Raw genomic sequence first — 21042 nt, 5'->3', positions numbered from 1 at the left:
ATGTTCAAGGCTCTTCTCAATTACCCATAAATTTTCCCAAAAATGATTTTTCAAAACAAAGCTTAAGGGAAGTAAGGGTTTTTGCTTTCAAATGAACTTGCAAAAATAATATGTGTGTGTGTAAGCACGATTGCAATAAGACTTTCTCAACACAAAATGTATGTGCTCAAGTCTTTCAAAATAACCAATATAAATTTTCTCCCAATCATATTTATCAATAAAATATATGAGAGATTCAAGAAACTTACTCTAAAAAAGAATGATATTCAAAGTATGAATATTGAGAGTAAATGCTTTGAATAAAAATGCCCTAAATAAAACCTCTCTTCCAAAATAGATTTTTCAAATGGAGAATGAAAAGAGAGTTAAATGTGTAAAAAATAAATTCCCAACTGAATGCTAAAAAACAATGTTGTTGACCCTATGGGTCATACCCGGTTTTAATAATGACATACTCTTGGTATTTGATGACTTTCAAGTTTGTGTGCAAAATCATATTAAGTTGGATCATATTGATAGTATGCAGTAACTTGAAGAAATATGAAGACACGACATATTCATTATTTGTCTTAATATATTTTGTGTTTTGGGTCTATAATAATTTCTTTTCAAAGGTTTGTAATAATTTGCATATCATGCATGTAGGATCTGTAAGCTCAAAACTTTAGAGAGACCTTAGGGAATTAGAAAAGACCCTAGGTCCTAGCACTTGCACATAAGAAAGTCCCCAATAATCACTTATAATATTAGGGGAATTAGTTGAAGTGAAAATGGACTAAATAGGCAAAATTTGTGAGAGGTTGGATGACTGAACCCCAGGTGTTCAAAACACCTAGGGCACCCAAACCGCTGAGAAGTCAGCGGGTTGACCAGATTTTGGGCGACCGAACCTGTATTGAATGTATCGCCCTTGGGCGACCAAACCCATGTTAGAGTTTTTTTCACCAAACTGGGCGCCCGAACGTTCGCGTTCAAAAAGGCCTTGGGCGAGCAAATTGGCCAGTTCGGTTAACCGAACTTAGCTTCGGGCACTCAAACCTTGGACAAAATGCTACTGACTTTGGTTCAGCCAACCGACCCTGATTTTGGGCACCCAAACCTTTAAAAATTGATTTTTTAGTCGAGTCTATTCGGGCGACCAAATTGAAATTCAGCCACCCGAATCTCTCGAGTAAAATTAATTTTTACTAAAAATTAAATGGGGTAAATGGGGTTAATTTTTGTAAACCTATTTTAAACATTTCTAATTATTCCCATTAAGTCCCCAACAGTCAAAAATTTCCCCTTGCCTATATATATACATGTTCATTTGCTTAGATTAGTAAGGATTAGCAAAAATAATTAAGGCAAAACTCTCTCAAATTTCAAAATCCTATTTTGCCCAAATACTCCCATTTTTTCATTCCCTTGATACATCTTAGCATTGTGAGAGTTTATTAAGTGTGCAAGTGCTTATTAGAAGTTGCTTATACTCCTATTATTTTACTTGATTAATTGTTATTGATTTTGGGGAATTAAGCAAGAGTTATCCCACATATTTAATTTGATAAATCTAGTGTTGGGAAAAACTCAGTAGCTTGAGGATCTTTCAATTGTCATTGCAAGGATTCCTATAGCAATAAATTTTTTGTGTGCAAAACATTTTACAAAACTAGGTTTCAAATAACTCTTGTGCTAGATACATTTAAGAACACTCTGTGCATATTTGAGATTATATATCCTTGAGTGTTGATTGCACTCTGTGCATATTTGAGATTATATATCCTTGAGTGTTGATTGCACATGTAGAGCACTGAGCTTATAGTGCATACATACTTGAGGTGCATTAATTATACTGTGCGTGTTGTAGTACATAGTCTGCTTAGTTGAGAAGCACATTTTCGTGTACGTAAATTTACATTTGTTGTATTCCAAGCATGGGCCTGAAGAGGGAGACTAGCACTGTTGAATAGTCTCAGACTAACTTAGACCCAGTTAGGAAAATTAGGTGTGTCATCCTAATAAGGCGTGTTGGTTGAGGTCAACTCCGTTAATTGACCTAGTCGTAATCGATGTCACTCCACCCGTTAAGTGAGTTGTAGTGGAATCCTTGTGCTGGTGTAGCCAAGGCGGGGATGTAGGCAGTATTGGCCGAACCTCGATAACATATCGTGTGTCTATTTATATTTTCACACTTTATATTTACCGCACATATATATTATATTGTGAATGTTGCGCATTATTTAATATCCGCATATCATTATCTGCGCAATTGGTTTATGATTATAAAGACCCTAGGTTGTGTTATACGGCTATCTCGTTTAACCTAGGTAATAAATTTTAAAATTCCAATTCACCCCCCTATTGGAAATACACCAAAGTTAACAAATGCTCTCTTGTAAGATTTATCAAAAGAATAATAAAGAGAGTAAAGAATTAAGTATATACTTTGAGAGAATTTTTGAGCTAATCAAATTTCTTAATTATGAGTTATGAGGGGGCATATATAGATATTGGGAAAAATATGACCGTTGGAAACATAACGGGAATAATTAGAAATGTTTAATTAAATTTTAACCTCAATTGCCGCAGTAAAAATTTTTCAACCCGAGAGGTTCGGTCGACCATATACAAGGTTCAGTCGATCACTTTAATAAGTTCGGTTAACCGTGGCAATTTTGAACTATAGGTTTGGTTGACCGTCTCAGGGCTATTTCAAACCCTTCGTAGGTTCGGTCAACGGTGGCAAAAAAGAACTATACATTTGGTCGACCAGACAGTTGGGGGGTCAGACACGTTTAGATTCGGTCAACCTAGGACGATACATTCATTTCAAAATGGTTGACCGCGTGAGGTTAACATGTTAACTTTTGACTAGTTCAGTTGACTAAGGCTTTTACACTACCTAGGGTTCGATCGACCGAGGCTTAGTCTTTTCAGCCAGCAATGTATTCGATTGACCAAGCTAGTTATTACTAGAATGGTTTGGTCGACCGGGGCTATTCACAAATATAATTTTGACCCTAATTATGACCCTAAGTTTTATCCTTGTTTGTAAAAATGTGACATTTAAGCTTAAGGAATTTTTCATTATATGCATAGGGTCCTAAGGTCAGTCTATGGCCTAAGTTTTTTAATTAAGCCCAAATATCCAACGTCGATCGACTGAGTCTTTGTATAATTAATTTTGGCCCTAAATTCATTTTGAAAACCCTATTATGATTTTAGTATTTTTAGAAAAAGTTTTCAATGAAAGATGTTGGTCCCTAAGGTCTGACTACGATTTTTGAGCTTGTTATTCACATTATGCATGTCATGCAATTATTACAGACCCAAAATATAAAACAAAATGCATTTTACAATAAGAACATATGTCTTCAATCTTTTTGCTCATGTGTTTTCATGGAATGCGCTAGATACATATGATCTTGGAGTTTCTTCTGGCTTCCAAGTCCCTTGATCTTATGTGTGCTGAAATATTAAGACTTGTTCGCATACTTAAACACATATAAGATAACTTATGCTTTGTCAGCATCAAAATAGAGATCAGACTCAAAAAATCAACAATCTCCCCATTTTTTATGATGACAAACGCACCAAAGCAAAATGAGGTTTATCTTAAAAAAAGTTTCCCCTAAGAATATGCATGAATAAAAACATAGACATTGAAGCTCAAGCATAACAAGAAGACATTACAAAATGCATTTCGTTTTAGCAATAAAGATTAAATACATAATGCATGCAGCTCAGATATTTACCCCATTTAACATATTGTCCTTAAAAAAAAAAACTTCCCACTTTGGTCAAACATTTTGCTCATAAAAGTTCTCCCCCTTTTGTCATTAGCAAAAAGGCTAGACTAAGTATAAAAATTTTGAGTATAAGGAACTCCTTAGCTAAGAGAACTCCCCCTTTCTTGAAAACTTTCCCCCTTTTTAGCATTTTAGAAGTTCTTAACTTAAGAAAAATCTCCCTATTTAAAAAGAATTTGGGTATACAAAAAAATAACTGCTTTTGAAAAATATGGCAATTGAGTACATAAAACAGTATAACTGGTCACCAAAGATTAAAAAACACATGAAAAACATAGTCAGACATGAAATATTCACAAACCTTTTGCAGTTCAAAAACACATCATAAAGACCCGTAAAAAGATTGAAGTGAAAAATGTACCACATATGATGACAAATGTAGGTTTGAGCATAAATTGGGTCTAACAGGTTAACATGCATTTTTATATATGATTATGACCCAATCATGCAATAATATATATATATATATATATATATATATATATATATATAATAAGGCAATAGATAAAGAATTTTAGTTTAGGAAAATGTTTCTTGCCATAAAAAATTAAACAACCAAAACAAACAAAAGAATTCCCCTTTGATGTTTTTAAAAGATGTTGGGGGTGTGCTTGCTGAAAAAGAAACTTTAAAAATCATGCTCAGGAAAATAATATTTTTCTAGTGAACATTTAAGCACAAAACAACTTGTAAATGGAAAAATTACAATCATATGAAACTTAAAGATATACAATTTTAGGTGCAAGTTCATATGACAAACTTTGAAATAATTTGTGGCAAAACAATATATTTCAGCTTTAAGATGTTCAACAAAATTACTACATTTAAGCACATGCCATAAAGAATTTCAATAAATATCTAAGCATTCAAAAAAAACAAAAAAACTTGTTAGCATGGCATGATAGAGTTTTCAATTTAGATGCTCCCTTTATCGATTTGAATTCTAGTTTAGATACTGTGAGCTACTTATACTAGCCAAAGATTAAATTCATTTGACATGCCAAGTAGTATAAGCCTTCATTTTTAAGTCTTTTGAAATGAGTATACTGGATTAAAATTTATTCATTTACCATGCAACCAGTATAATTATCCCTATATGTCATAGATACATCAGAGAATATATATTAAAACATGCTATGTAGTTCATGACCTAGGAATATTCCATATCAAATCATAAAGCTTTAAGCACATGATATAATGTTCAGGGATTTCAGAAGAGTCTCAACATTCAAAAGGAACGATAATGATGCATATGGATCCTTTATGTTCTTTCTTTAAGGATGGTGCTTAGTGTGATGACCTGCTTAATTTCCACATTTTTTTCCTTTTCCTAAAAAAAAATACAAAATATATATGATAAATCCAGCAGATCATAATCAACCTGAACCCGTGGGTACCAAGGATATAACAGAAACATAAACAAAAGCCTAAGCAGTAGGAAACATAAAATTATAAATAACTCATGATACCATATACAATACCATCCATCACAATACCAGAGTTGTTATATCCACCATATATACATATATAAACCACCCAAAAGAGCCCTAAGGTCATTCCCACAAAATCCAACTGACCCTATCACAAAATACATACCTTTTAGAAAGGGCAGATCAGTCATAACTATCACAGCGGAGCTTTACCCGCTCTTCTATCAGGGGCTCCTGAAAATTTCATGAAATTTTGGGGTGAGATGCCTCTCAGTAAGGGAAATAAACTAATACTGGTGTGTGGTAACATAAGCATTTCCATGATATATATATATAATCATTTACATAAACATAACCAGTAAAACTATAGATCTCATTTCTAGGAAAACATGTATAATCAAAGCATAGCAGAACATATAGGATTCTCATAGCATAATTCATCTCATATAAATATAATACGAAAATAACCCTGGTAGGTTAGCTATTTGTTGTCATGTATTACCCCCACATGATTGGGTTGTGTGACCTGAAGGCGGGACCTGACAATGGTTGGTCGACCACTACCTAGTCAAAAGTACAGTCTATAAGTCTGATGGGTCTACTAGACCTGGTTCGTACACTAGTGGTGCTCACACTTCTTAAAACCACATCGACCATCCAACCTCACGCCACTCCATACAACAGCGTTAACACAAATATCATGATGAATCATGAACACATAGCATCGGTATCGTGCAAGTGCTAGCTTAAACCAAACCAACTTGGTTCTGATAGCATATAACATATAATGAAACTATGATACAAGAATATTTCATACTATTAATGGCCAAATCGATATCATCATGTCGTTTTGCATTTATATAGTATATCATGAAAATCATCGACCCATACGCCGGTATTTCATGTTTTACCATAGCTCGGCCCGTACGTCAGCAAATCATATCCATAGCTCGGTCCGTACACCGGCAAACATATCCATAGCTCAGCCTGTACATCGGTAAATCATATCCATAACTCGGCCCATACGCCAGCAAATCATATCCATAGTTCGGCCCGTACGCCGACAAACATATCCATAACTCGGCCCATACGTCGGCAAACATATCCATAACTCGGCCTGTACGCCAAAAAACATATAAAAAATTTTGGTCCGTGCACCGGTTTTTCATTATAAAAATTCATATTTTTATCATATTCCCAAAAAAACATTATTTCATTATAATTTATACTCATGCCACACAAACTAGGTTTTTCGTATATTTAACATACCATCATTTTCAGCAGTATTTTCTAAATATAAAACATATATATATATATATATATTTATTTTCGTGAAATCAGATGTTGTAATAACATATATACATGCATTTCCATAAAATAACTAGTTTAGTTTATCCCCTTACCTGATTCCTGAAAAAGCCTCCCTAAGAAACATTCCTACACCCATAGGGTTTCCCATTCAACACCTTGAAAACGACATTCCCCAGAACTAAACTTCAATATTTCTATGTGTACTACACCTTCTACAACTGTTAAGAAGTCAAATATTGAGTAGAAAGTCTTACCCTAGATTTGGGATGAATTTTGAACTAGCTCCACCGACGATCCACTCCAGCATATATGCAGAGAACTTCCCTAAGAGTATCGTGGTGGCTTCGGATCATTAATCCGGTGGCAAATAGACCTGAAAATTGAGAGAAAAGGAAGGAGAACCGAATGGAGGGAGGGAGAGAGAGAGAGATTCTGCGAAAAAATTAAGCTGAAAAATCGCGTTTAACACTATTTATACACTGACCTTCGTTGACGAGCCACGTCACCTCGTTGACGAAATTCAGAATCACCCAAATCTTTTTTCGCTATTTTCTCGTCGACAAATTACACCCTCGTCGACGAAGACTTGCTTGCCCCCTTTTAATTTCCTTTTTTCCCTTCCTTTTATTATTCAAATATTATAAATTCTCTGGGTCACTACACTTAACATCTCTAAATACCCGATGATCATGTCAGGATGAAGTTTAATTTTCATTTAGTTTTCACTCATCATTTCAAAAAGATTTTAACATTTATTCTATCATAATCATCTTTGTACAAGGTTTTGTTTTGAGAAAGTTCTAACAAAAATTTGACAGCATGCCGTTTATAAATCGGACATTTGTCCATAAAACATGTACTTGATAGGTTCAAATAAGCAATTTATAATTCAGTTCAAGGCACACAAGAACATATATACACTATCAGCATGCATTACACAATATATTGCATCAGTCATATAGTTGGCGTTCCATACGAGCATGCATTTTAGTAGCTTAAATAACATTTCATGAAAATGAACCATCCAACAAATATGAACAGTAAATAACAATGGATAGTTATGAGTTCTATCCTGTGTTGTTTTTCTTAAAGTCATATGGGCATAAAATATGATATAAGGTCAAGAGAGCATTTTAATTTATATGTTCATGAAAGATGAATGCTCCCCCTGAGTTATGCACTTATTCATTTTATGCCCTTTTGATTTCTCAAATTTTTAGCCAAGTGTTTTAAGATTTTCAATGATTTAATATTGGCGATGAATGCTTTAGGCTTATCAGACCAAAAAGTCACAATGAATATTTGTTAAGGAGATAAGCCAATGTCTGTCTCTTTTCTTATGAATCTTAATACATGTGAGAGGCACACGATCGAATGTCTTCCAATATTAATTACATGTGCATATGTCACTTTGAGATATACGCATTCATCAAGATTAGGACCTAGGTAACCAATTTTGTCATTCAACACAATCAAGGTATATAGACCTCTAAAGGATTTGATTTAAAAGTTGAGAGTTATGTATGAGAAGTATAGATTAAATACTCTTAAGGATCAAAATTTATGTTAAGTTCGAAAAGTATTCATTATGAGTCGACATGATTCAAGATATTTGCGTGGAATTGAATGTGTCCAAACGCTTAGGCAAAAAGCATTTATGAGTATATGAATTTTCTTGAACAATACTCTGGAAAGTATCCTTTAAATATAATCACAATTTAAAGTAAGGATACGAACCAAAGAATAGGTGACTCTTTACCGAATGTGATCATGATGTGGTAAATATTTCCTATGGAGGAGATAGGTGAACCAAGATTTAGAGGATTTGTATTTTGAACTCAAAGGGAACAATCCCCTAGTGGATGCCTCTAATTTTGATTACTAGGAGGATGATTTTTTATTAGCACTAGATAGATATGAAATTTATTATCATTGGTGCTTATACCTAAAGTGATGACCGGATTTTGATTAATGAGATTAAGGTTAAAGATATGTAGAATAGGATGGATCCCTAAAGTTCATCTCTGTGCAATGGACAACAGTTGTTTAACTTAAGATGTTTTATCTTTAAGCATAAGTTAAGCATTTAAAATTATTTACCAAGCAAGAATGCCTTGTCTATTGGGAAGTGGATTTCATTCAAGTATGCTATAGCCAGTGTTTTCATATTTTATCCAATCATTATGATATATTCGTGATAAGTTTAGATTGGATGTTTTATTTGAGATTTCATATTGGCTAGATTTTCTAATGATCTTAGTATATAATGATAGTGTATAATGAATGCACATATTAAGATTTGACATTTTAAGCATAGACCACTTCCTAGCCTTTTGGTCATCACTACCCCTTAAACTTAGGAACTAAGGAGGAATTTAAAACGAATATTTAATTCTTATTTGATCCCACTCTCCCTCAAGTCTTACGGGGTTTGCATTCATGATTACCCACGCCATTTCCCTATCTTTCCCTCTGGCACTTCTAGATTTATATTTATATCGGATGTGTCGTTTTCCTTTACATAATAAGCATATTTTGTATATACGTGAAATATTATGCTTATTTATCTTGCTTTTACTCAACGAGGCATTCATGTGACAGTGGGTCTTATAAGATGAATCTTTTTCGAAAGATTTATTTTTTTTAATTTCAAAGGGTTTAACATGATTATTCTTTTCATATTTAACTTTGACCGTGATTCTAAAATAATCATTTATTACTTCCTCTAAGCAGATAATTTTCAATATCTTCTTAATCTTTTTCTTTTTTAAGGCAGCATGATAATCTTTTAGATTTTCTAATTGTACTACCAACCTTTTACTTTCACTTTTAAAGATTGTTTTCCGCTTAGATATCCTAACTAGAAGTTTATGCATTTTAAATAAAGTACATTATAGTTTTTTGTTCAAGGGCATGCTTTCATTTATCAATTCGGCATATGATTCATCACAAGAATTATTATAATCATTATCATATGAATCATTGCATACAACATCATCAGTATAATCATAATTTTCAACAAATGATTCAACGCATAATATATTCTCATATTCTACATGAGAATCATCAAGTGCATAACAGAATTATCACAATATTCAATAGATGATTCAACACATGAAGCAACACACCATTCAACACAAGAATCATCCATCGAGCTAGACAGAGAATCATATACCTCCCGTTCTGTTATTGCACTAACCCCGTGATTTACCACTTCCAGATCATTTGAGCTTGACACTATTGAAGTGGTGGTCTCCTTCTGAGACTTTCCATATTTCTTTTCAAACTTCTCTCAGATATTCCTCACATTTTTACATGCCTTGATTTCATGAAAAATATGAGAATCTAAAGCACAATATAATAATTCCATGGCATATGAATTCACATTCATTAACTTAATATCATTTTCATCCAATGACATGCGAATTCCATTAACAATCACCCGCCAGACCATCCAATCCATTGATTTTATAAATATGCTCATTCTAATTTTTCAGTGGGTGTAATTTACACCACAAAATAATGGAGGGCTATTAGGTGACTGTCCCTTGCCGAATGGAAATACACCAATTTGAGTCATTGCAATCTTTTTGCAAAAACCTTTAAGTCTAGTGCAACGAGGCTCTATACCAATTGTTAGAATTGATGTGATCCTAGAAGGGGGGGTGAATTGGATATTAAAAAATTTCTTCTTAGGTTAAATCAAATGACAAAGCCAACAGCAGTAATACACAACCTAGGATCTGTCTAAACACATACCAATTCAATAGATAAATTACCAAACAGATATTGAAACAAATAAACAATTCTCACTAATTCACAATCATTTAAACTGCGTATGTAAAATAATCAGAGTATTAAACAATGACATATATGTGCGAAAAATAAATTGCGAAAATATAAAACTTACACCAAATATGTTATTGGAGTTCGGTCAAACTACCTGTGTCCCCACCTCAAGTTCACAAGCAAGAGGATTCACTAAATTTGCTCACTTGTGCGTGGAACGACACTGTTTACAACCTCCCTCTCCTTACTGGGCAGGGGAATACCCCAGGTTAGATTAACAGGGCTAACCCCAACCTTTACAACACCTTACTAGGATAGTGCACCTAGTTCTCTTAATTGAGTTTGAACCAGTCCAGTGCTCTCTTAACCAAGTTAGAGCAATTTGGGACTATTCACAGGGCTAGTCTCCCTTTTCCGATCATTTGTCGGGAATATAACAGATAATCAATAAAATATTTTCGTATAACAAAGAATGCTTCTATACTAAGTAGATGTGTACAATAATTAAAGCACAATGTCTTCACGTATGATATGAAATGAAGCTCAATGTGAGTATGTGTATTTTTCACTCAACAATATTTTTCAATAAAGATTAGAGTGTGAGAAATAGTTTTTTCAATACCAAGAGTAAGAGACTTTCGAGCAAAGATAATCATTACAAGATGCATTTCATTGTATAATTAATTTTGGTCCTAATTTTGAAAACCCTATTATGATTTTAGTATTTTTAGAAAAGGTTTTTAATGAATGATGTTGGTCCCTAAGGTCTGACTACGGTCTTTGAACTTGTCATTTACATCATGCATGCCATGCAGTTATTATAGACCCAAAATATAAAACAAAATGCATTGTACAATAAGAACAAATGTCTTCAATCTTCTTGCTCATGTGTCTTCATGGAATGCGCCAGATACATATGATCTTAGAGTTTCTTCTGGCTTCCAAATCTCCTGATCTTATCATGTGTGCTGAAATTAAGACCTGTTCACATACTTAAACACACATAAGATAATCTGTGCTTTGTCAGCATCAAAATAGGGATCAGACTCAAAAAATCAACACAACCTAACATCTTAAGCTTTTAAGTGAAGTGGTAATCTAACATGGTATTATAGCTGGTTACAAAGAGGTCCTCAGTTCTAGTTAGTCTTGTCGCCCACATTTATTCTGTGATATTTAAAATCATGTGTTTATCTCTCTATGTGCTGTCGGGCTGCATGTGCGGAAGAGTGTTAAAACTTGATATATATTGTTGGCCCACAACCTAAGAAACTTAAGATTTTAGATAAAGTGGTAATCTTACAAAGTTTTTCAAAATTTTTGTACTCTTTATTGATTTATTGTCTAGCTGCTATTGCTAAAATTATCATATATGAGTTGGCAAGAGAATATCTTAACTTGAAACGAATTGAAGGTAGCGAAACATCATTTTGAGAGAAGAAAAAAAATTGTAAGATGAGTTTCAGTGCATTTCGTGGTCGTATTATGACAACTAATTGTGCACTAATTGCCTTTTATTTTACTCCCCATTAATATTTCACATTTTATAAGATCTTTCATTATTGTCATTCTTTATGAATTGTCTGTCACCATTAATAAATTTATATATATATATATATATATATATATATACACACACATGTACGTATATATGTGTATATATTGGAAACTCAAAAATTGAAACAAAAAAAATGTGATGCTTTTTGTTTTTAAAGGAAAAAAAGATGCTTAGATGTTAGATGAATATAACTCAAAAATTAAAATTGAAAAATTACACATTACCCAAAATGGAACTGCATTAATTAAGAGTACTTTTTTGGGGGATAGTAAGAATTAGCAAGTCAAATAATGGGCAATTAATTAAGAACATGTATATAAGCATGATTAATTAATTAATTAATTATGGTTGAAGTCAGGTCTGTCCCAACCTGTTTCTACATTCCCACCAAATTCCCAAATCAAGAAACAGTCAAAATCCCTATTTGTGCCAGGCCAGCCCACCAGGGTGAGGCCAGCACGAGCCGCATGACAAATTAGACTCTCAGCAATCTGGTGCAGCCGATACCACCGAACCCAACCAATCTCACTCGATAAACTCCCCCCACGTGTCCAAAAACCCACGTTCCAAATCTGGATCACACGTACCTCGAGAGTTGACAGCCAAACACGCCCTTCCCATGATACCGCAAAGTTCAAAACCTACCTGAACTTTCCCCCCGCATGTCAACCAACCAGTTTTATACATTTTGTCAGCTTCGCTGGCGCCTATCCTCCCTTCTGTTTGGTAAAAAGCTCACATGAAAACCAAAGGAATGCAAAATTAAAGCTGCAGAAGAAGAAGAAGAAGAATAGCCAAACTGTGAATTAAGGGAAGAAGATAATCGGCTGTACCTTAACTCTTCCTGTTTAATTTTACGTGTTCTGCTCTTTCTCTTTGCGTGTGCGTGTATATATCGCCATGTTGACGCGAAGAAGAACCCTGCTCAAGGTCATCGTCCTCGGCGACAGCGGGTAATTAATTAGCCTAGTAGCTAGCTACCATGCATGCATGCATGCATGATTACTCGTTTCATTTCATTAATTTCTATTCTAATGTTTAATTTGTTCTTATTAATTTCTGCCTTTCTTTTCCTCTTCTGATTAAGTTTTGAATGGGATTTTTTCAGGGTGGGGAAGACGTCTTTGATGAATCAGTATCCATTATGCATGCTTATTAATTTATGTGTCTGTGAAAATAAAGGCTTTAATTAATTTGTTTTTAAAAGACAAGAAATGAAAGCGTGTTCCATTCTGGGTTGAAATTAAATTTACTTATTGTCATCGTTAACTGAGAATTAAAACAGATACGTGTACAATAAGTTCAGCCAACAGTACAAAGCGACAATCGGTGCTGACTTCGTTACCAAGGAACTCCAGGTTGATGATAAACTGGTCACTCTGCAGGTGGGTTAATTAGCATATATAATTATATATTTTTTGATTATGTCAATTCCACCAGCTAGCTAGCTAGCTAGTTGCTAATTTAATTGTTGATTAATTAGCTAGTGATTTTGCTTAATTAATTCAGTTTGATTATCGATAATATATATCAATCCAGATTTGGGACACTGCTGGGCAAGAAAGGTTTCAGAGCCTGGGCGTCGCGTTTTATCGAGGTGCAGATTGCTGTGTTCTTGTGTATGATGTTAATGTCCACAAATCCTTCGACACACTTACTAATTGGCACGAAGAATTTCTTAGACAGGTCACTTTTTTTTTTATTTTTTATATTTTGCTTCATTCATTAGTTTGTACAATTGTCTATTTATTGATTTTATAAGTTGATATATCCTGTAGTTATTTTAAAATTTAAAAATAAAAGTTAAAAAAAATATAATGTTAAGGAGAATTTTGTCCCAATTTGGATGACTAAATTTATGAGTGATTGAATGAATATCCAGGCAGACCCAACTGATCCCAACACATTCCCCTTTGTGCTGCTTGGAAACAAGGTCGACATAGACGGTGGAAATAGTCGAGCAGTAAGAATTTATATACATTCCATTAATTTAATCAGATCAATTCATGCATCTCTCTCTCTCTCTCTCTCTTTCTCTCCCTCAATATATTCTTTTTTTTTTTCTATAATTTGGGGTATTATATATTTTGCTGTTGAAAAAATCAAACGACCTTTGTGAATCGTCCTTCAAACCGCAACCACCTGAAAAGAAACAAGCGAGAACGGCTTGTGGGACTCGGGGGTACTCCGGAGATCACTCCGATACCTAAGTTAGAGACTCATGAGAGGCTTTTGATTGCAATAGTAGAAAGAAGTAGATGAGAGTGAGATACTTATCTCCTCTAAGATTCCCTTTTTATAATGATGGAGATTGACCCTCTTTCAATTCGATATTGATGATGAGCACATTATTATGTTTATGGGGGTTATGAAGATTTAAGAGTATTTATGTGGGGGTTTTAATTGCGGTTTGATAATCATTTTCTCTTATGAATAAGCATATTAAATTTAGTATGTCGGTTATGTATTACTACATGTAGGTTCCCGAGAAGAGAGCCAAGGAATGGTGTGAGAGTAGGGGCAATGTACCTTATTTTGAGACCTCGGCCAAGGAGGGTTATAATGTGGATGATGCTTTTCTATGTGTTGCTAAGGCTGCACTTGACAATGAAAGAGAGGAGGACAAGTAAGTACTACTCACTTTTCTTCACCAAATTTCTTCAACTTCCTTTTTTCTTTTTGGATCGCAATAGATTAATTGTTGTCAAAATTATTTGGCTCTATATTGACAGTTTAAACATTTATTTATGAATTTATGAATTTATTATATAAATATTTATTTATTTATTTATTTTTGCAGTTACTTTCAATTCGAACCGATCCCAGAAATTATTTCAGAAACAGAACAAATAGGAGGAGGGTGTGCATGCTAAATCGTCACCCAAAAAATTAATTCAAAATCATTCATATGTATCATATTTGTTCTTTTGATTCTTTAATATATTTTTTTCCACTGTTTTTTTCTTTCTTCCTTCAAATGTATATTTTTTTACCTCATTGGTATAATGTATTGTTCCTTAATTTGTCATTTAATATGGAATCACATTATGATTTCATTTTATTAACTTGCTAATTCAGTATCTTTTAACTTTGATATTAATATTCTTTTTTCTCACAATATTGTTGATTTTAGTTCATAAAAAGAAGATGACAATGTCAAAAATAGTCCGATAAAATAAAAAGGTACTGTTATATTATCACTTTACCTAAAAGTTCAACCTATTAGGCTGTGAATCAATAATGTATATTAAGTTTTAACACAGTAAATGCGAGCAACAAGATTAGGACTCAGGACTTTTTGATAACTAACTCTAATACCATATTAAATTATCATTTTAATTAAAAGGTTAAACTACTAGGTTGTGAGTCAACAATATATATCAAATTTTAACTAACAGATATAATAATAAATTGAGGTTTGTAAATATGCACATCAACTATGTATGAAATAAAAGTAGAAAAATATGTATATCTTTTTTGGGGAGACATGAGCAATGATTACTTAAGGACGAAAATATTTGAGAATAATTTTATTATTTTTTAAATCCAATATTTACCTAATTTTTCTAGATATACTTTAAAATGTCTAAATGGTAGCCAGGCCCACCAAAAACACTAACGGGTTGCTGCACAGATTGGGCCGGAGCCCACCAGGAACCAAAAATATCCTCTTTTGTGCAAGCAAGAGTTTTTTACCAAAATATTAAAAGAAAAAAAATCAAAAAACACAAATACGAAGGAAATTGAAAAAATTTACACAAACATACCCAACCAACTTTTCAAAAGTCCGTTTGAACTTTAAAAAAAAAGTCAACCGTAATTCTTGACTGCCAAAATAAAAGAAAAAAGTTAAAAATTAAAAACCGATTTTCCTAAAGTCGGTTTGAGCTTTAAAATTAAAAATAAAATAAAATTAAGAACCGATTTTCAAAAGTCACCCTCCAAAATCCAAATCCCAATCCCCCACTCAAAATCAAATAATAAAATATATATTATTTTTAATTTAAATAATAATAAAAAATATATTATTTTTCAAATTTTAAGATTTAAATAAAAATTTGTAAATAAAAAAAATATTTTTAAGTGTCATTTAATATAAAAAATATTTTTTACTTTTTATTTATTTTTCAAATGAATTAAAAAAGTAAATTAATTTTTTAATTTCAAAAATTGATATAAAAATGAATACAATAACAAAAAAATTGAAATAATTTACTTTTAAGAATAATAAGATAAAAAGGACATCTTACTTCTTCCTAATTACATTAAAAAAAAAATTTTAAAAAAAACTAACTTCCATTTTTTTCCCAAACTAGAAAATTTGTCTCTAATTTTAATTAATCTTTCATTTTCTCACTATTCTACTTTTCTTTCGAACCAAATAGGACTAATGTATTATAATGGAATCTATCATCTCTTCTACCAATACAGCCCAAAGGGAGCTGTGTTGGGCAACATCGTTTGGGTTCACTCCATCTCCAAGGACCTCATCAACTGGGTCACCCTTAACCCGACCATCTATTCGTCCAATCCCTTTGACATAAATGGGTGCTAGTTCGGATCTGCCACCATCCTCGCGGGCAACAAACCCGTCATCCTCTACACCATACTTGACTCTCATAACAGGCAGGTCCATAACTACGCCGTACCCGCTAACCTATCCGACTCGTATCTCCGTGAATGGATTAAATTCGATGACAATCCCCTTGTGGTTCTCACCCTGAACATGAACACAAGCACGTTCTGTGACCCGACCACGAGTTGGATCGGGCGAAACAAGCACTGGAGAATGGTCGTCGGCAGTCGAAGGAAGCACCGGGGAATGACCTACTTATACCAAAGCAGAGATTTCGTGAATTAGTTCAAGGCGAAGCACCTACTCCACTCTACTCCGAAAACCGGAATGTGCGAATGCTCGAATTTTTTCCCAGTTTCGGTGCGCAAGTGGCACGGGTTGGACACTTTAGTGATGGGAGAACACGTGAAACATGTGTTATAATTTTTTTATTTCATTATATTTTTCTTCAATTTTATTATTTCATTCTAATTGTTTTTTATGCCTAGATTTTTGTGTAAGTTTTTTGTTTTGTTTTGTTTTTTTTAATCCAAACCGACTTTTGAAAAGTCGGTTAGGTAAGAAATATTAAATTTTAAAATTTTTCTATATAAAATAAACATAAAATAATATGTTAAATAAATTTTCCATTATTAATGATATATTAAATAATTTTTTTATGTAATTAGGAAGTAAAATGTCATTTTTTGTCTTAATATTCCCAAAAGTAAATTATTTCAAATTTTTTGTTATTGTATTCATTTTTATATAATTTTTTGAAATTAAAAAATTTACTTTTTTTAATTCCTTTGAAAAATAAATAAAATGTAAAAAATACTTTTTGTATTAAATGACACTTAAAAATATATTTTTTATTTAAATATTAAAATTTGAAAAATAATATATATTTTTTTTATTATTTAAATTAAAAAAATTTATTATTCCCACTTTTAAGGGGGAGGCAGGGGTAGAACTGGAGGGCGGGGGGGATTTGATTTGGGGGGAGGGAGGGAGGGAGGGGTAGAACGTGGGGGACAGGTTTGTTGCCCAGGAGGATGGTGGCAGATCCGGACTAGCACCTATTTATGTCGAAGGGTTTGGACGGGTAAATGGTTGGGTCAAGGTCGACTCAGTTGATGAGATCCTTGGAGATGCAGTGAGCCAAAACGATGTTGTCCCACACAGCTCCCTTTAGGCTGTACTCGTAGAAAAGATGATAGATTCCATTATAGTACATTGATGCTATTTAGTTCGAAAGAAAAGTAGAATAACGGGAAAATGAAAGATTAATTAAAATTAGAGATAGATTTTCTATTTTGGGAAAAAAATGGAAGTTAGTTTTTTTAAATAATTTTTTTATGTAATTAGGAAGTAAGATGTCATTTTTGTGTTATTATTCTTAAAAGTAAATTATTTCAATTTTTTTGTTATTGTATTCATTTTTATATCATATTTTGAAATTAAAAAATTAATTTACTTTTTTTTAATTCATTTGAAAAATAAATAAAAAGTAGAAAATATTTTTTATATTAAATGACATTTAAAAATATTTTTTTTATTTACAAATTATTATTTAAATCTTAAAATTTGAAAAATAATATAATTTTTATTATTATTTAAATTAAAAATAATATATATTTTATTATTTGATTTTGGGTGGGGAGTTGGGATTTGGTTTTTGGGGGGTGACTTTTGAAAAGTCGGTTTTTCTTTTTTTTTTTATTTTTTTATTTTGGCAGTCAAGAATTGCGGCTGACTTTTTTTTTTTTTTTTTTTTTAAATTTTAAAGTCCAAACCGACTTTTGAAAACTCGGTTATCAATTTTTAACTTTTTTTAATTTTGGCAGTTAAGAATTGCAACTAGTTTTTTTTTTTTTAAAGCCTACATTGGTGAAAATTTTTTCAATTTCCTTTATATTTGTGTTTTTTGATTTTTTCTTTTAATATTTTGGTAAAAAACTCGTGGAACCAGGGCGTTGAAAATTAAGTGCAAAAAAATAATGAAAATTAGAAAATGAGTATTAACTGGAATAACTTCGACCCTCAGATCAACCTACTATTCAGTCAACGACCGTGCTTCTGATTTTGAACGGCTACGATCATTTCATCAAAATTTTGTCTCGCTCCAGATGCAAAATTTGTCACCATTTACGGCAGCACAGAACAGAAATTCATTTCTCCTCCTCCTCCTCCTCCTCCTCCTCTCTCTGTCTCTCATGGCGTTCTCTGCAACAGCCCATTGCCCGTCTCTTCTCCGTATTCCAAAGGCGTCGAGCTCCTTGCCCCAACCTTCTGCTTTGGTATCTTTTCGACCCTCCCATGCAAATATCAATCTCAGAAAACGCCTCTGTATTCGATCGAGTTCCGCTGCAGGTACTTTTGAAATGATTTGAACTTCCAAATTGGAAATAAATCTGCTGAATTCTTGAGAGAAATTTTTTCCTTGCGTTTCTGATATGTGAAACTATGGTGTCTGAAAAAGGTATTGAGTGTCCCATACGAAACTTGATGAGAACCGATGGAGCTTGCACTAGATTTAAAGGCTCATCCTCATCTGCATCTAATTTTCACTTGGTTTACTTCTTGTTGATAAATAACTATGGTATTTCTTTTTTCCATTTTTTTCATTCTTCTGTTCCCGATTTTTCTTGTTGCATCTAAAATGACGATTAATTTGTACGTTAGGGTTGAAATTGAAAGAAGAAAGTGGATAGGGGCAAATTCATAGGATATATGTTTATCGACTTACTTAATTTGCTTGAATTAGAAGCATGTGTCTAGCAAAAATGTGAAGAAATTTCAGTCTTGCTGGAGTTTGTGGTTTTGTTACTTTAAAGATACTCGGATACATCCAAGTGGTTATTCGGTCAAATTCTAGTGTGAGACAATGATGTTTGTAATCTGCTCTGACTTGTACGCCTTTAAGAAATTGAAACTAACGTCAGGGTTTAACTGTTTTAGCAGTTACACCCTTACCACATTGTGTATGTTTTTTCTTGGTTAGCATGGACTGTTTTCCATTCTACTAAGCGTCTGCTATTTAGAATATGTTTTATTGAAGAAGATAAGCATCAAGAGATTTATTGGCAAATGGGCAAAAATATTAATCCAGCTGTTCTAAAGTCTATGACAACCCTTTGTACTTTATTTTCTAGAAGACTAGAACCATACTGTCTGCCCTTAACATCAAACAGAACTCTTCTGATGGTATCCTGAGTAGGAGGCTTAAATTTTTTTTATATTATAAGTTACTGTTTCTGTATGTCCAACATAAGACAGACTGCAACAGTCCACACTAGCTTACGGTTATAGGCTTCAAAAGAACTTGCAGAACAAACTGGACAAAGACAATGAATTTCAGTGTTACATTCACAACCCAACTTAAGCTCAAAAACTGTATAAGTGTATAATCTCCTAGAAACCTCCTCATAGAATCCACATTTGGGGGAAAAAAATGATCTCTGGTTTGACTACAATTAACAGTGCACAGAATGAAAAACGACAGACTAATTCCCCTTCTAGAAAGTCTTTCAAAGGTAGGGAGCCTGTTTAGCATTGCAGGCCAGGTTATAAAAGCATGCCATGTTATGTTCCCTGAAAATCAAACCAAATTTGCCCCACAGACAGTGGGGAAGTTGGATCTAAGGAAATCCCAAGCTGATCTTAAAGAGAAATAACCAGTAGCATCCACTTCCTGAAAAACTTTTCCTGGCTAGCAGTATCAACTATCAAGAAGCATCCCAGGAGGAATTATCTGAAGTGAGATCAATTCCATGAGTTACTGGTTGTATAAAGTCAACATTTTTTTAAACACAGAAAGTTAGTCTCCTGAATGATTTGAAAGCCAAATCTCTGGATGAGAGACCCAACAGGCTCCCAGTTATTATAAAATAGAAATGTAGATACCCCACAGGATGCCTGATATAAGGGTAGATTTTTTCTCTGATTTGCAAACTTTTCCTCCATGTCCAAGTACAGTCCTGACCCCTGAGAAACCTTTAGGGTGCATAGTTTTGGTGGTTAAGGATCATGGAACTGGACTGGACTGGACTGAACAGTACAGTACAGGATTGGACTAGATTGAATATACTGGATTAGACACTATGATAGTTATCCTATTGAATGTTTGGATTGCCATATATGAAGGACAAACTAATCATTCAAAAGGCCAAAATGCCCTTAGTGAAAAGATCAATATAATAAAAAAAGAGGGAAAAAAAAAAAAAATGCAAAGGGCAATCTAACCCTTTTATTGCTTAGCTGTCCATCCTTGCTCAGGTATACTGATATTCTTCCATTTGACCCTGCAACCACTTGATTTCCAATCATTCCCATGCCAAAGAAAAAGAGTTGAATCTCTTTTCCAAACTCCTGATGAGCTTCAGGGAAAATGAAGGCAGAACAGCAATATGATTGAATGCTGAAATGAACTGATTTTATATATGCTGCAATCTGCCAGCAAAAGAAATAAATTTATGTGCCCACAAGCTCATCTTTCCTGAAATTCTTTCCAGGAGTATCTCATAATCACCAGATACCTTTTTAGTAGTTAAATGAAAACTCATAAGTGTGGCAAGAAAATGGCTTCCATTTACTCAATAACAACAG

General features: G+C 33.2%; 2 protein-coding genes across 3 annotated transcripts in view; both read left to right on the top strand.

Annotated features, from left to right (window-relative positions):
* Window positions 1–12635: 12635 nt before the first annotated feature.
* On the top strand, window positions 12636–14944 carry LOC131159937 (ras-related protein Rab7-like). Of its 2 annotated transcripts, none has more exons than XM_058115180.1 (7): window positions 12636–12832; window positions 12988–13014; window positions 13165–13264; window positions 13419–13565; window positions 13762–13842; window positions 14360–14505; window positions 14680–14944. In XM_058115180.1, the coding sequence occupies exons 1-7, from the start codon at window positions 12780–12782 to the stop codon at window positions 14750–14752; spliced, it is 627 nt and encodes a 208-aa protein (XP_057971163.1). In that variant the 5' UTR covers window positions 12636–12779; the 3' UTR covers window positions 14753–14944. The 2 variants fall into 2 exon arrangements, with proteins under 2 accessions (XP_057971163.1, XP_057971162.1); XM_058115179.1 differs by having other exon boundaries at window positions 12780–12832; window positions 12988–13029.
* A 3608-nt stretch (window positions 14945–18552) lies between these two features.
* Window positions 18553–21042, top strand: part of LOC131159936 (iron-sulfur assembly protein IscA, chloroplastic) — a 29129-nt gene continuing 26639 nt past the window's right edge. Inside the window, exon 1 of the mRNA XM_058115178.1 lies at window positions 18553–18807. Coding sequence (XP_057971161.1) covers window positions 18564–18807 — 244 coding nt within the window. The 5' untranslated portion in view covers window positions 18553–18563. The remainder of the gene's footprint in view (window positions 18808–21042) is intronic.

The sequence above is a fragment of the Malania oleifera genome, chromosome 7 (assembly GCF_029873635.1).
Source record: "Malania oleifera isolate guangnan ecotype guangnan chromosome 7, ASM2987363v1, whole genome shotgun sequence".
Taxonomy (NCBI): domain Eukaryota; kingdom Viridiplantae; phylum Streptophyta; class Magnoliopsida; order Santalales; family Ximeniaceae; genus Malania; species Malania oleifera.
The sequence above is the reverse complement of the archived record's forward strand: the minus strand, read 5'-3'. Positions and strand labels throughout refer to the sequence as shown.

What these genes read in the sequence shown, in the direction of transcription:
- LOC131159937 (XM_058115179.1), top strand. Translation starts at nt 12,780, where the DNA reads ATGTTGACGCGAAGAAGAACCCTGCTCAAGGTCATCGTCCTCGGCGAC. An exon ending in ATCGTCCTCGGCGACAGCGG is followed by an intron (nt 12,833 to 12,987) that starts GTAATTAATTAG and finishes GGATTTTTTCAG; the next exon opens with GGTGGGGAAGACGTCTTTGA. An exon ending in AATCAGTATCCATTATGCAT is followed by an intron (nt 13,030 to 13,164) that starts GCTTATTAATTT and finishes GAATTAAAACAG; the next exon opens with ATACGTGTACAATAAGTTCA.